Genomic DNA, 15467 nt, shown 5'->3' on the forward strand with positions numbered 1-15467 from the left:
AAGATCAAAGAAAACGTTTCAAAAACAACTGTAAACATTAAAATGTTAAAAAGGTAATTTTGATGCACATTGTTCCATATAAATTACATAAATAGTTGACCGAAACAAAACAGTACATTTGTTTACAGCTGCTGATAAAACTACGCATGCATGCATGTTTTTTTTTTCAAAAAATGTTTTGTTATTGATTTATTATTATAAAATATCATTTCAAACTTTGATTATGATGCTTCAGTTAAGAACAATTAACTATAGTTTTTATTAATTATAAATTCTTACAGCTTCAGCATTTTTGATACTTTTAACATGAAAACAGCTATATTTATACTAATAATTGAAAAATATGCAATTAGGTTGATTACACCAAGCATTTATTGTATATTAAAAAGATACTTTTGCTTAAATACACAGTTTCCTTAATTTTTGAAGGTTAAATTAACAGGGGTCCACTTTTGAAAAAGTTAGGATTTTCGTTGTCCTATATTGGTCCCCCCTAATTTTTGCTTGAAAATGAGCAGTTCTTCACTTTATTTTATAGTTAATTAAACTTACATTATTTCGACATACTGAAGTTGAATAACCAGTCAAAAAATGATTGGATAGTTAATTCAATCATAAAATAGAAATGCAGTTATGTTGTGAAAATGCTAGTGGCCATGGCTGATTTCAGAAGTCGAACTCAAAACACTTATTTTGGCAAAAGGGACAATTCAATGTCAGTCAACATTGTTTTAAATGATGCTGAACATGCCAAATAAAAGATTTGCAGACAAAACACGCTTGAAATTGGGATTTTATTGATTTTTTCACCAAATACCCTTCAGAGGGTCCACTATAGGAAAGGGGTCCACTAATGGATAACGTACCCTATTATGTAAAATTGGATGCCCGATTTGATGGTGTTCTCAGAACTCTGAAAAACGTATTTTTCATCGAAAAATAAAAACAAAAATAGTTTTAAAATACTGCCATTTTTGGATACACGACTGTAAAACATTTTGGGACTTGTCATTTAATGTTTAATTTAATGTACTTTTCGAATTTGCAATAACCCAGAATGGTCATTTCTTCATTTAGAATTTTATTTTATTTTAAAATTTCGTGTTTTTTTACTTTCTAGGGTTATTTTTTTGAGTGCAACAATGTTCTACAAAGATGTAGAACAGACAATTACAAAAAAAAATGATATGGGGTACATCACGAGTTATCGCGATTTTACGAAAAAAAAAGTTTTGAAAAATTTGGTCGTCGTTGATCATGGCCACGACAGAAAAGAAGTAAGAAATAAAGAGAAAAAAAGTAGGAACTTTTTCAAAATGTTTAAAATATTTTCCATCCAAAGTTTCATGCAAATCGAAAAGAGGTTGGGGCAACTTTATCTGATTTCGTTCGTGCATTCCTTGTATCCAAACTCCAATACCAGATCATGCACTGGTGCAAAAGATGCATTTTTTAGTTCCCATAAACATATAAAAAAATGCGAGAAAAAAATAGTACTTTAAAATTCCTGTTGATGCGGTCGAAATTAAACACTTCTGCCTTTTTCATATATCCGTGAACCATGCTAATGTTCAAACTACTACGAATAACTTTCGATACTAGATACAGAACCTTCCCGATCGCGCAAGAGAAACTTTTTGCCTTAAATTAAAATTCCTCATGTTGTGAAAAACCCCACATCATTTGAACTTTCATCATCTCGCAACAAACAAAAATCAACCCGATTTGCTACGCTGTAGGGGATCAACTTTTTTGGCGTTACACGTTTACGGCGCAATTCGAACGCTGACGCACCGCGTTTTTCGCCACGTAATTGTTCTAATGCAAATACTTTTTTCTCTTGTTAGAAAGTTATGCGAATTCGGTCCAACGTTCGTTCTCGCGTTACGAACCTCATATCGTCGTGGTCGTGCCAACTTTTCGCACGTGCATTTTGGGCAAAATTTAGTTAAGAGCGCCATTTTGCCTCACCTTTCGACCTTTACAGATCCTCGAAATTCTGTTCGGGCCGGAAACACACCCTGAAAAAAAGCTGTATGTGCGACAATTGGCCAAAGGGAGTTCAGGTCAGAACGTGTTTGACACACGTACATGCCCGACTACCGGCAACCAAATTTAACAAAACATCGGGACAATGCACAGAATGGTCAGCCAAACAAATCGGTGTTTGTTATTGTTTACATTGCGTGCTCTAGTTTTTGTTTATTCAAGGTCAAACATTAAAACGCGTTTTTCTTGGAACGTCAAAAAGCGACGTACGACAAGATAGCACGAGAACGTCGACAGTGTGACTGACGTATGAGTAATGTTTGTGTAGAATTTTGCCTAAATTTGTGGACTAGTCATGCTGCAAATTGAAATCGTAAATATTCCGCTATTTCAAATTTTCTGTGGAGTTCTGCCACTCCAGCAAGTCCAGGTTTGTTTCAACACTCGTGTGCCGTTTGTCTTTTGCTTCAAAAAAAGATACTTTCCCGGCTACAACACACGCTCCAAGGGACACCACTTTCTCGAGGACGCTGGACGATTCTCGCCCCGTAGGGCACATGATGCTGTGCATACATATTACACATTTTCAAGTGGAAAGTCAATATGCTGGAAATGGATTCTACCGTTTGCGGATTGCTGGGGCCAGTTGTTTGTCCATCAGGTTTGTTGCAACTCTGTGCCGATTGGTGGTCCATGTTTTCGAGGGCACTCATCGGCACCCCTCCACCCTATGGAGATTGCGAATCTTGGGATAAAACCACCCATCCGTCACACTGCACTGCTGCAGTTTTGGGACCGAATGGAACCGGCTGGTGCGCTCAGTCGAGCGAATTCCAGTTCTAGTTCAACGGATGCAGATGCACCTCCCGCCAACACGAGTTTCGGAACATTCAAGCTGAACGACCCTTGTCCAAAGTGGTGCGAAATCGTCCCATGATTTGCAATTCGTTATGCAGCGGAGATTGCGGCGGACACTGCTGCCCGATCGGATGGTGTTGACTTTGGAGAATTGTCCGCAAGAAATTGGAAGAGCAAATTGTGCTTATTTGACTTGACCGTGTTTGGTGTGCTGATCGCAAAGGTCGAAATTTTCGGCTAGTTTGGTCCCCTAAATTCACAGAATCAATCATTTTTTTCTAAAAAAGAACTTCGAAAAATCTTTGAACAGAAAAAGAGTTTGTAGAAAAGACTTCAAACAATTGCAAAATGATGAAAACTAAACAAGCTAATTTCATAAAATGACAAAATATAAAGAAGAACTCTTTAAAACAAACAAAACCAAGTTTCTCCAAATGACGAAAAATTTAAAGATTAGCGTCATGATTCGAATTTCCGGACGTTTCGAAACCCGGACATCTCATCTTGTTTTATCCATTATTTGGATATAAGTTTGCATTATGAATGTCAAAACTAAATTATTTGATGAATAATTACACCAATTTTCATTTGAAGTTTGTTTGAACTCTCTAATGCCAAAACAATAAATAAAATTTAAAAAATAAGTTTACCAAAACTGTGAAACATTTCACTGAAATATTTCATAGGAATCTGAAGCACCGGGAAAGCTAAGTAGAATTTTATGATTTTGATTTCCTTAAATTTTAGCAATTTTCATATAAAATATCGATTGTTTTGATGTTAACATCTTAATTGAGAACTAAAGAATGCCATTCACTAACATTTCAGTTCAAATTTGTGTGATTCATAAGCAAAATTGAGTGTCCGGAATTCGGAGCAAAAGTGTCTGGATTTCGAATCAGCTTTTATCAGTGTCCGGGAGTCAACAAGTCATTTAAATTTTAAAATTCTGATGAAAAATTGTTAGAAAAGATATATTTTGCATGCATTCTCCTAAAACTGACTTTTTACATGATTTTTTGCCAGTTATAACAAAAATTATATGCTACTAAGTGTCCGTCTTTAGAATCATGACGTTATGTCACAGACATGACCAGTACGAAAAAGAACATCGTTAGATAAAAACAAAAACATTATATTTTATCCGGAAATTTCCCCCAACTTTGTACGGTTGAAAAATCAACCAGCAATTCCAAACAACCCGTACCATTTCGTAAAAGATTCAGTCATCGTGATTAGCATCGTTACCCAGACAAATTCCTTCCCGTCTGTCGGTGATGAGTGCCAAATGCCATGCTCTCTCGAGTCCAGAAAACACTTTTTCCCGCCACTCGGGCACTCTATCAACCCCCGAAAGCGAAGAGCAATTTCGCTGATCCCGGGCCGTGGCCGGATATCGTTTGGATTAGCAAGCAAATTAGCTCCGTCGGACTACGGACCCTCGCCCCGACAGCCACGTGGGTGATGATGGCCACGTGGGTTGTGGCAGAAGCATATATAGGAATCCCGTGGCCAAACAGTGTTAGGGGCAATTGGGGTAAAAATTTAAAAAAAATAAGTTTTTTACAAATTTTAAATTTGGAAAATTATCAAAATTATCTAATTTTTTTACAAAATGTTATACAAAATTGAGTCAAAGTGACCCCCTCTACCAATCAGGGTCAGCTCGCACTTTCTCACTTTACTCACTTTTGCGCCAAGTCATCGAAGGCTAAGCTAGCAAGTGGCATCATCGGAAGAGAGGGATTTTCAAGCCCCATATCCGTCGTCGTTACGGATTGGATCAGGCCGGAAGGTAGACCGCACACCCACTCACACACTCACTCAGGACTGTACGGCCGATGTGGTCCAACGAGATGGAAATTTGTTCCGGATGGTTTTCGGAATCAATTAGGAATCGATCAACGTGGAATCAGCGAGGGTTTGTCGAAAAGTTACCGGTTCTGGGCGTTGTTGTTGGAAATGGTTGTTCGAAAATATTTGTCTATCGATGATTACGGCAAACAGATGTTTGGATTATACGTTTAGTAAATGATTTTTTTCACATTATCTCCGACAAAAGTGAAAAGATTTTAACATTTTACATTTTCACATTTCATGAAGAAAACGGAAATTAAGAAATAGGGACTTTCCTTCAAATTTTGATAGCCCGCAACTTTTGGGATTTTTTTAATATTACTTATATGTGTACTCACACCAACTGTTTCCAAAATTAATGAACAAAATCAATGATTTTTAGAATTGAATTTTTTCGTGAAATCCGGTTTTCAAGGTCGGTTTTGGAAAGGGGAAATCCTAAGCTTTAATTTGAGATTAAGAGAACCGTAAATTTGTTTAGGTACGTTGATTTGCAATAATAATCTCCTCCAGCAATATCGTGAAGTCTATGTACGTCTCAAATAAAAATCAATGGAGCTTTAAAAAATAGTACTTTAAAAGTGACCTTGGAGCAATTCTCTGAGTTTTCGGTCATTCGATTTTTTTTTGTATTTTTTAATCCGGCTGAAACTTTTTTGGTGCCTTCGGTATGCCCAAAGAAGCCATTTTGCATCATTAGTTTGTCCATATAATTTTCCATACAAATTTGGCAGCTGTTCATACAAAAATGATATGTGAAAATTCAAAAATCTGTATCTTTTGAAGGAATTTTTGATCGAGTTGGTGTCTTCGACAAAGTTGTAGGTATGAATATGGACTACACTGAAAAAAATGATACACGGTAAAAAAAATTTTGGTGATTTTTTATTTAACTTTTTGTCACTAAAACTTGATTTGCAAAAAAACACTATTTTTAATTTTTTTTATTTTTTGATATGTTTTAGAGGACATAAAATGCCAACTTTTCAGAAATTTCCAGAATGGGCAAAAAATCTTTGACAGAGTTATGATTTTTTGAATCAATACTGATTTTTTCAAAAAATCGAAATATCGGTCGCAAAAATTTTTCAATTTCTTTTTTCGATGTAAAATCGAATTTGCAATCAAAAAGTACTTTAGTGAATTTTTGATAAAGTGCACCGTTTTCAAGTTATAGCCATTTTTAGGTAACTTTTTTGGAAATAGTCGTAGTTTTTCATTTTTTTAAATTAGTGCCCATGTTTGCCCACCTTTGAAAAAAATATTTTTGAAAAGCTGAGAAAATTCTCTATATTTTGCTTAATTGAACTTTGTTGATGCGACCCATAGTTGCTGAGATATTGCTATGCAAAGGCTAAAAAACAGGAAAATTGATGTTTTCTAAGTCTCACCCAAACAACCCACCATTTTCTAATGTCGATATCTCAGCAACTATAGGTCCGATTATCAATGTTAAAACATGAAACATTCGTGAAATTTTCCGATCTTTTCGAAAAAAATATTTTGAAAATTTTTAAATCAAGACTAACATTTCAAATGGGCGTAATATTGAATGTTTGGCCCGTTTAAAATGTTAGTCTTGATTTAAAAAATTTTTAAAATATTTTTTTCGAAAAGATCGGAAAATTTCACGAATGTTTCATGTTTTAACATTGATAATCGGACCTATAGTTGCTGAGATATCGACATTAGAAAATGGTGGGTTGTTTGGGTGAGACTTAGAAAACATCAATTTTCCTGTTTTTTAGCCTTTGCATAGCAATATCTCAGCAACTATGGGTCGCATCAACAAAGTTCAATTAAGCAAAATATAGAGAATTTTCTCAACTTTTCAAAAATATTTTTTTCAAAGGTGGGCAAACATGGGCACTAATTATAAAAAAAAAACTGCGACAATTTTCAAAAAAGTTACCTAAAAATGGCTATAACTTGAAAACGGTGCACTTTATCAAAAATTCACTAAAGTACTTTTTGATTGCAAATTCGATTTTACATCGAAAAATGAAGTTGAAAAATTTTTGCGACCGATATTTCGATTTTTGAAAAATCAGTATTGATTCAAAAATCATAACTCGGTCAAAGATTTTTTGCCCATTCTGGAAATTTCTGAAAAGTTGGCATTTTATGTCCTCTAAAACATATCAAAAATAAAAAAAATTAAAAATAGTGTTTTTTTGCAAATCAAGTTTTAGTGACAAAAAGTTAAATAAAAAATCACCAAAATTTTTTTACCGTGTATCATTTTTTTTCAGTGTAGTCCATATTCATACCTACAACTTTGTCGAAGACACCAACTCGATCAAAAAAATCCTTCAAAAGATACAGATTTTTGAATTTTCACATATCATTTTTGTATGAACAGCTGCCAAATTTGTATGGAAAATTATATGAACAAACTAATGATGCAAAATGGCTTCTTTGGGCATACCGAAGGCACCAAAAAAGTTTCAGCCGGATTAAAAAATACAAAAATTAAAATTAAAGAAAAAAGACCGATTCCGTAGAGAACTGCTCCTTGGTGAAAACCCCAAGGTGACTTTGATAGTCATCGTAAAAAAAAGTAAATCTTTCCTTGTTCTTGAGGGGAACACCCGTGAAGAGTATCGGGGCGGGCATTTACAAAGCGGATTCAGTGACAGTTTTTTTATCAACTTAATGTTAACATGTTAAGGTTAAAGTTAACATTCCATAGGTTGTCTTCCTAAGGTGTCGTGATAAGGTCCAGTTTGTGACGATACTGTACCTTCCCTTTACTAAGCAATCGAATCCAGAAGAGAAAAAATCATCAGTTGTGTTGGTCCAAGCTGGGATTTGAACCCCGATCTACCGCTTACGAGGCGGAAGCGTTGCCACTGGGCTACGTGGCTCAGTCATCGTGCTTCTTATAAAAGTCAGCCTAAAAGTGAGCAAATTGAATTGATATGTTGAATCGATCATTAAGGCTAGGTTTCTTTTGATGAATAATTCAAAACCATATAAAAACAGTTAAATATTTAAATTTATTAACTTTTAATAAATTGGAGGTTATGTAAATAAATCTAAATTTATTTACAAAATTGTTTTTTTTTTCTAAAAATGTCTTCATATCAAATATTTGTTTATTTATGTTTTATTAACGTATAAATCTTGTAAACTAGAATTTTTTTTTCCGTTTCGTGATTCGAACTCATTTTCCTAGTGAAAAACTTGACACTTAAAGAGTATTTAAATAATCCTTTTAATTAATGTTTTCAAAATAACACATGATTAACTTTCGAAATATATAAAAATATGCGGAGTCGGAGTCGAAGTCGGAGCCAACAATTTTTTGTCGGCGTCGGCGTCAGCTAGAGTGGTTAGGCCGGAGTCGGAGTCGGAGTCGGCTAATCTCAGAAAGCCGTAGTCGGCGTCGGAGTGGCTTGAAATATGATACGACTCCGCAGCCCTGATTTACACAATAAATTTAATGTCAGAAAGTTTCAAAATTCTAGCTTTGATGTAGCAAAAGTTATGTTGAAATTTTCAAAAAGGCCGAAAGGACCCCCCAATAGAGTTATCTACGTGCGCATGTATTGCGTGTACGTACACGAAAAAGATTGAGGTTAAATTTTGTACCCACCAGCAAAACAAATGGGGTGCTAGTGTGCGTGAGCTCGGGCTTAGATAACTCTATACCGCAGGAAAGTTAAGGGACAACTAAAATCAAAAGTATCAATCGAAGCACGAGAACGACGAGAACTGTCAAACAGAGGTTCCAACCGAGCGAAATCCATTGTCTTTTGCTGGTTTGGTACATCCGCTTGACAGTTCTTGTGCTTTGGTTGGTACTTTTGATTTGAGTTGTCTATTCTCTAATAAACTCCAGGTTTTATAGTTTACCCATGCAAAAATCCATGTAATTTTCGCAGCTGTCCATACAAATATGATACGTAAATATTCGAAAATTAGTGTTACAAATTTTCCAAGGAATTTTCTGATCGATTTAGTGTCTCCGGCAAAGTTGTAGGTATTTTTAAGGACTACACTGAAAAAAATGATACACGGTAAAACAATATTTTCAATATTCTATATCAAGACTAACATTTCAAAAGGGCGTAATATTCAGTGTTTTGCCCTCTTGAAATGTTAGTATTGATTTAAAAAAATGAAAAAAATGTTTTCGAAAAGAGCGGAAAATTTAACGAATGTTTCATATATTAACATTGAAAATCGGATCAATAGTTGCTGAGACATCGACATTAGAAAATGGTGGGTTGTTTGGGTGAGACGTAGAAAACATCAAAAAACCTGTTTTTAAATATTTGCATGGAAATATATCTGCAACTAAGTGTCGTATCAACAAAGTTCAAAAAAGCAAAATACAAAGAATTTTCACAGATTTTCAAAAATATTTTCTTTCAAAAGTAGGCGAACATAAGCACTAGTTTAAAAAAATGAATAACTGCGACTATTTTTAAAAAAGTTACCTAAAATGGCTATAACTTGAAAACGGTACACTTTATCAAAATTTCACTTAGTGCAAATTCGATTTTACATCGCAAATTGAAAATGACATTTTTTGCGACCGATTACGATTTTTTTTAGAAAAACATTATTGAATCAATAAAAATGTATAACTCAGTCACAGATTTTTTGCACAATCTGGAGATTTCTAAAAAGTTGGCATTGAATGTCCCCTGAAACATATAAAAAATTAAAATTAAAATGGTGTTTTCTGCAAATCAAGTTCTAGTGACAAAAATTTAAATTTAAAACTACCAAAATTTTGTTTAACGTATATCATTTTTTTTTCAGTGTAGTCCTTATTCATACCTACAACTTTGGTATGGCCAACTTCCAAATTTGTATGAAAAATTATATGGACAAACTAATGATGCAAAATGGCGTCTTCGGACATACCGAAAGCACCACAAAAGTTTCAGCCGGATTAAAAAATACAAAAAATAAATAAAAAACGACTGATTTCGTAGAGAATTGCTCATAGTGTCCATTTCTAGAAATATTTTTTCGAAGGATTCAGAAAATTTCCAATAAATTATCAAAGAAATATTGAAGATTGGTCCTCTGATTGCTGAGTTGGAGCGAATAAAGAAAAGGAAACAGGATGATGTAAAAAAAAAACAAGTTTTTTTACGTTTCACCCAAACCAATACCAATGTCTCAGCAACTCGTCGCCGTCGTGCTAACTTGTCGTACGTGCATTTTGGGCCAAATTGAGTTAAGAACGCCATTTTGTGCAGCTCACAATGCCTCATCTTTTGACCTTCACAGATCCCCAAAATTCGATTTCAATCCTGAGATATTCAATGAAAACCAAAAGAGCTCCGAAAATTTTTGTCACTTTTCATATGAAAGAAGTTTCAATCTTGTCGTGCTATCTTGTCACTCCCTGAAAAATGATGTAAGTGCGACAAAGGGCAAAGGGATTTCAGGTCAGGATGCGTTTGACGCTCGTACAACCTAGACTACCGTAAACATATGTAATTATAACTCGGGACTCCGGCAACCAAATACAACCAAACATCGGGCAATGCACAGAAATGGTCAGTCAAACAAAACGTGTTTGTTATTGTTTACATTGCGTGCTTTCGTTTTTGTTTATTCAAGGTCAAACAATAAAACGCGTTTTTCTCGGTCCTAATCAGGTCCCAGTACCGAAAAGGACCTAATAAAAATAATTTTATGGAAAAAAACGCGTTTTTCTCGGAACGTCGAAATGGCGGGTGCGACAAGATAGCACGACGACGTCGAACTGATGGTTAGATTTTCAATGTTTACAAATAAAACATTTGAATGATTCTCATTTAAAATAATTTAAAAAGAAGTGCAGATATGTTGAATGAACCCTCATTCTGGTTGATTCTACATATAATTTGTGCTTGGACTTGGCCTTTATACATTTTTGAAGCTAAGAATTGGAACGTCTTTTTGAAAAAGAGCATCAACTTAATTGCACAAAGTTCATAATCAGAACACCAAACTATACCGCCTCCGTAACGAGCTGTCCTCCACCTACGGCAACGAAGTCCATCAGGACGATCGCCCCGCTAGCCACGCCATCGTTATGCTTCCCCGAGCATAAATTTGTCCTGCCTTGCACACATAGAAGCATACAGCGTAACACTCATCAACGACGGTGTTCTACACACTCGTCACTCGTCCATTAGACTCCCGCTCAAAGCATCCCTTTTTTTTTTTGTTTTCGCTGGTCCAGTCCAGTGCTCCACCTGGACTCCACCTCTATCTCTCCGGTGCAACCAGTCCGGTGCACATCCTCAGTGCATGTGTGCGCATTTGAAGCTGACTAATGACATTTTCTTCTCTGTTCTCGTTTCAACGGTTTTTTTTCTCTCTCTCTCTCTCTCTCTCTACCCCCAACGTGCCATCTCTGTCTACACCAATCAACCTGCCTGGACGAACAACCCGGAACCCGGTGCAGTCGTCTAACGAAGTCCACTACGCCGAATTAGCCCTGGCAATACCTCACGATGACAATAGCAATAAAAATCACCTAAATCATCTGAAAAAGCTGCCGCCCCCTCCGGCGTACAACTACTTCGACGAGCCGACGATCTACGCCCAGATAGACCACGGTGGCAGCACCAACTTCAAAACGTCCGCCGCCACCTCCCCGTACCCGCTGATATCGCCCGTGACGCAGCCGGTGGCCATTCCGCCGGTCCTAAATCAGTCACAATTAACGTTACAGCTGCAGCAGCAGCAGCAGCAGCAGCAGCAGCACACGCCAACAACGCTGCTGCAAAATCATCAACAACATACGCCGACATCGCTGCAACACCCACAGCAGCAGCCTAATAATAATAAACAATACCTGCGCGAAATTGTGACAGTACGGACGCCGCTGGCGTTTTCGCAGCAGGAGAGCTGTGTTTAATTAAAATTTACTTCCAACACACCACGGCCAGGTTCTCCGGTCGGAGAGAAAAAGCCATAAACTGACAGCGGAACGGAGCGACCGTCACTGCGGCCACCACGTGCTGTGTAGTGCGGCGGTTAGGCGACGGCAAGGTTTTGGGTTTTGCTTGCATTCGGGTGAATTACGCCTGGAGCGTCGTAGATGCGCTGCACTGTGGACACACACGTCAGTTGATGGGCGACGTTGTTGTGTGCGTTTGGGGCTGGTCAGTTTGGGGTGATGACAGGGTTGTTGAAGTGTGTTTTGTGTGTGGACCTATAGTCCTATGGTAATGGTTATGTACAATGGTTAAAAAACAACATATCTAATCACTTTTTTTTCATTTTAATGCAAACAAACTATAAATGTCAAGGGACCATCCATAAACCACGTAGACAACTGGGTCATGAAAATAAGGTCAAATTGCTGATATTCTTGTCTACAACGATAAAGCTTATTTTATAAGCACAATGATACTTTGTATACAACCTCAAAAGTTTTGAAATGGATTTTGCTCAAAAGTTTTGAAATGGATTTTAAAATCTATTTTGAAAAAATAACGTAGTGGACTTTCTTGAAAGAACCTTGTTTGACAGCTCGTTCCAAGGGAATCATCGTTGATCCATACCCGCATAGTCAACAACCATACAGTCACCATTTGTCGAATGATTTTTCCTAAATGATCTTGATAATACACCCAATAGGGTGCAACCGTACATTTTCCATTCCCCAAACAATCCTACAATTTATTAAATAGGTCGTTAGGTTATGTTACAATACATTTTTACAAGGGATTTTTTTCGTGGATCATAGTCGTACACTACCCCAAACTGTTCAATTCTCATTTTATTTGAACCGTACCACAAATTAATAAAATATGATATTAAATGGTGAACTGCTTTATCGACACTTACCGACACCATTTGAAAAGGGAGGAGCCAAAAAATAAACTTTACAATATTCTGGGAACTGTGGATTTAACGGGAATGGTAAGTATATGATTATTAATGGTTAGCGTTTTTTTTGTAATGTCCGGGATTTGTTACCGCTTGATGATGATGTCTCCTGTTGATTCTTCCGTGGTGCTGCCGCCTTATCTAATTGAGCTATCTCAGTTACATTACGTTTGGCGGTTTAAAATGCATTTTATTATGAAATGTGGCCTCAAAATTTATCATAAATATATTGTAACATGTATGGTAGAACCATACAAATAAATTATAGACCAATCACATGGCGAACAGTTATCGTTCTGATAATGGTCAATCAATTGTTTAAATTATTTGGACTTATAAAAATTATCACGAAAATAAATTAGCTTTACATACAAACTATATGGCAAACAGGTATATCGTTCCATGAATTGTTGAACAATGGTTTGAATTGTTGGGACTTGGAAAATTTTCGCTGAATTCAGGTTTATCGTTCCATGAATTGTTGAACAATGGTTTGGATTGTTGGGACTTAGGAAAATTTTCGCCATAATTCAGGTATATCGTTCCATGAATTGTTAAAGTATTATTTGAATTATTCGGACTTAAGATTTTTTTTGCTGTAGTTCATTTGGCTCAGTCATACAATACCTGTTTCAAATAATCCTAAGCGTTTGGCGCACAGTTATATCGTTCCATGAATTGTTGTACAATTGTTTGGATTATTGGGACTTAAGAGTTTTTCGCTGAACTTCAAGTTGGAAATACTACGTCGGCTATGGTACCCTTATGTTTTAACAATAGCTGTTCCGAAAAATCCTTACCATATGGCGAAAAGTTATATTTCTCCATGAATTGTTGAAATATTGTTTGTATCATTGGGACTTAAGAAAATTTTCGCTAAAATTCATTTTTGGCTCAATCATACAAAAACTGTTTGAAAAAGTACCAAACATATGAGGAATAATTATATCGTACCATTAATTGTTGTGCAATTGTTTCAATTATTTGGACTTAGGAAATTTAGGAAATTTTCCGCTTAGGTTTCTTTGACTAAATCATACCGAGTATCATAACTTTTATCATACCGGCTACAGTACAATTATGTTCTAACAATAGCTGTTTCGAACCATCCTAATCGTATGACGAATAGATACCGTTCATTAAATTGTAAGAAAAAAAATCAACCATTCGAATATGTCAAGATAAGTGCAACAATTCGGGAAATAGTACCATTTTAATTTTGTTATATGGTCGTGACATTATATCAACAATATCACAAATGGTAACCATACCAGACATAATATTCTTATGATTTCGACAGTTTCACCTTAGGTATCCCGCATAAAGATTTCTGATGAACTTACAGTAAATTTTAACGTTACAAAACGATAAAATATATTGTCATTTTGACAGTGTTTTAACAGTAGATAGCATCGTTTTTTAAGATAATTTGCGTCGTATTTTGGGATTTTACCATAAAAAAGGGGGGTTGTTATGCACCGGTACCATAAAAATTTCGAAATTTTTCCATACATTTTTTTTCCAAATACGACGCATTTTACTGTTAATCTAATGTTGCATTTTTCATCCAAAAACTCGTCCTGACTATAGAAAACATCATACATTAATAATAAAAACAGCAAGCATTACAATGGATTGCACGGTCAATCTACAGTTCTTCATGGTTTTTCCCTACTAAATGGTACTGTAAAAACTATATTCGGACAATGAAATAAATAATAACTACAGTATGTTCTATTGTATTTTCATTTTATTTATTTTTTTCTCTTCACTAAATTATACTGTACTTTTTTTGCTGGCCCAGAAAGCTGTGTACGTGTGTGTGTGTGTGTGTGTGTGTGTGTGTGTGTGTGTGTGTGTGTGTGACAAATCATGGTTTCTTAAATTTTCCTCCACCACGGCAATCCTTCCCCCGTCGCTGAAGATGCCACGTTCGCTCACGGTTGATTTTGACCTTTTGCATGCTGAATCTTCACACGAACTCCTTCTACCCTTTTCGCACTCCTTCTGCATTTGTAGTAGCGCACCGCCAGCAAACGCCAGATTGATTCGGTGATTCAAACAAGCAGCCTGCGGAATTGAACAGTTACTGTAAATACTTCGAGTTTTGTTTTCCCCTGTTCCTGCTTACCTGTTTGTGCTGGGAGTGTTCTATTGGTGATCAAGTGACCCATGGGCGATGGTGTTCCTCTGTCTTCGGATGATTGCGGCCGAACTGAAACTCCCCTGCAGCATAGCATTACTTGGCTCACACCTAATACAGGATCGAGAAAGTCCCTGCAATAGAGAAAAAGAAAAAAAAAATAGTTAGCCGAAACAACAAAAAATGGTTTATTTTCAAGCAGGTCACGGAAAATATTTCTAGAGTTTGATGGTGCTGCGAAGCTAATTGCCACCCCCACAATCTGTTTCGATTCGAATCGTATCGCGCACATTCTCACTTTTAATTTTTCGTTACGATTTCTGTTCCATACGCAACAATCGATTCAGAGACTGAATGATAACGATTCGAATTGAAATCCGTTTCAGAATTCTAAATGAACTAACTGGGCCGTAGCTCTGCCCTTCTCCAACTGTTTTTGGAAGCATTGACATAACCAAACTTTTCGGCACTTTCCGTAAACGTCAAAACAGTACAAAGTTGTTGCCGAATTCTTTTTTCCGGATCTCTTCCGGAAAATATCCGGCAATAAATGTGTATAGTTTGACGTTTGCGATGGATGCCGAGAAATTTCAAACAAATCACTTGATGCATTGGACAGAAGAAAATTTTCCAAGAAACAACCACAGAGCAACTACTCACTTGAGTTCATCACTCGGCAGAACTATCCAACCAACACCGCGGGAACGCGTTCAGCACCTTGCGTGTTGTGCTCCGTCTAGAAGGCTACACCTTGACGGCGGCCGGGAAA

At 36.3% G+C, this 15467-nt stretch overlaps 1 protein-coding gene and 1 long non-coding RNA gene across 2 annotated transcripts in view; one reads left to right on the forward strand and one right to left on the reverse strand.

Moving 5' to 3' along the window:
* LOC6046522 (synaptogenesis protein syg-2) overlaps positions 1-12737 on the forward strand; it is a 587979-nt gene extending 575242 nt beyond the window's left edge. The window contains exon 17 of the mRNA XM_038265832.1: positions 11123-12737. Within this exon, the coding sequence (XP_038121760.1) occupies positions 11123-11578 (456 nt within the window). The 3' untranslated portion in view covers positions 11579-12737. The remainder of the gene's footprint in view (positions 1-11122) is intronic.
* A 1554-nt stretch (positions 12738-14291) lies between these two features.
* Positions 14292-14783, reverse strand: LOC119770451. The gene is made up of 2 exons (XR_005278830.1): positions 14687-14783; positions 14292-14625 (listed from the first exon to the last, which is right to left on the reverse strand). It is a non-coding gene; the product is annotated as an uncharacterized LOC119770451 (long non-coding RNA).
* Between the last annotated feature and the right edge of the window lie 684 nt (positions 14784-15467).

This window comes from Culex quinquefasciatus, chromosome 3 (assembly GCF_015732765.1).
Source record: "Culex quinquefasciatus strain JHB chromosome 3, VPISU_Cqui_1.0_pri_paternal, whole genome shotgun sequence".
Lineage (NCBI taxonomy): Eukaryota > Metazoa > Arthropoda > Insecta > Diptera > Culicidae > Culex > Culex quinquefasciatus.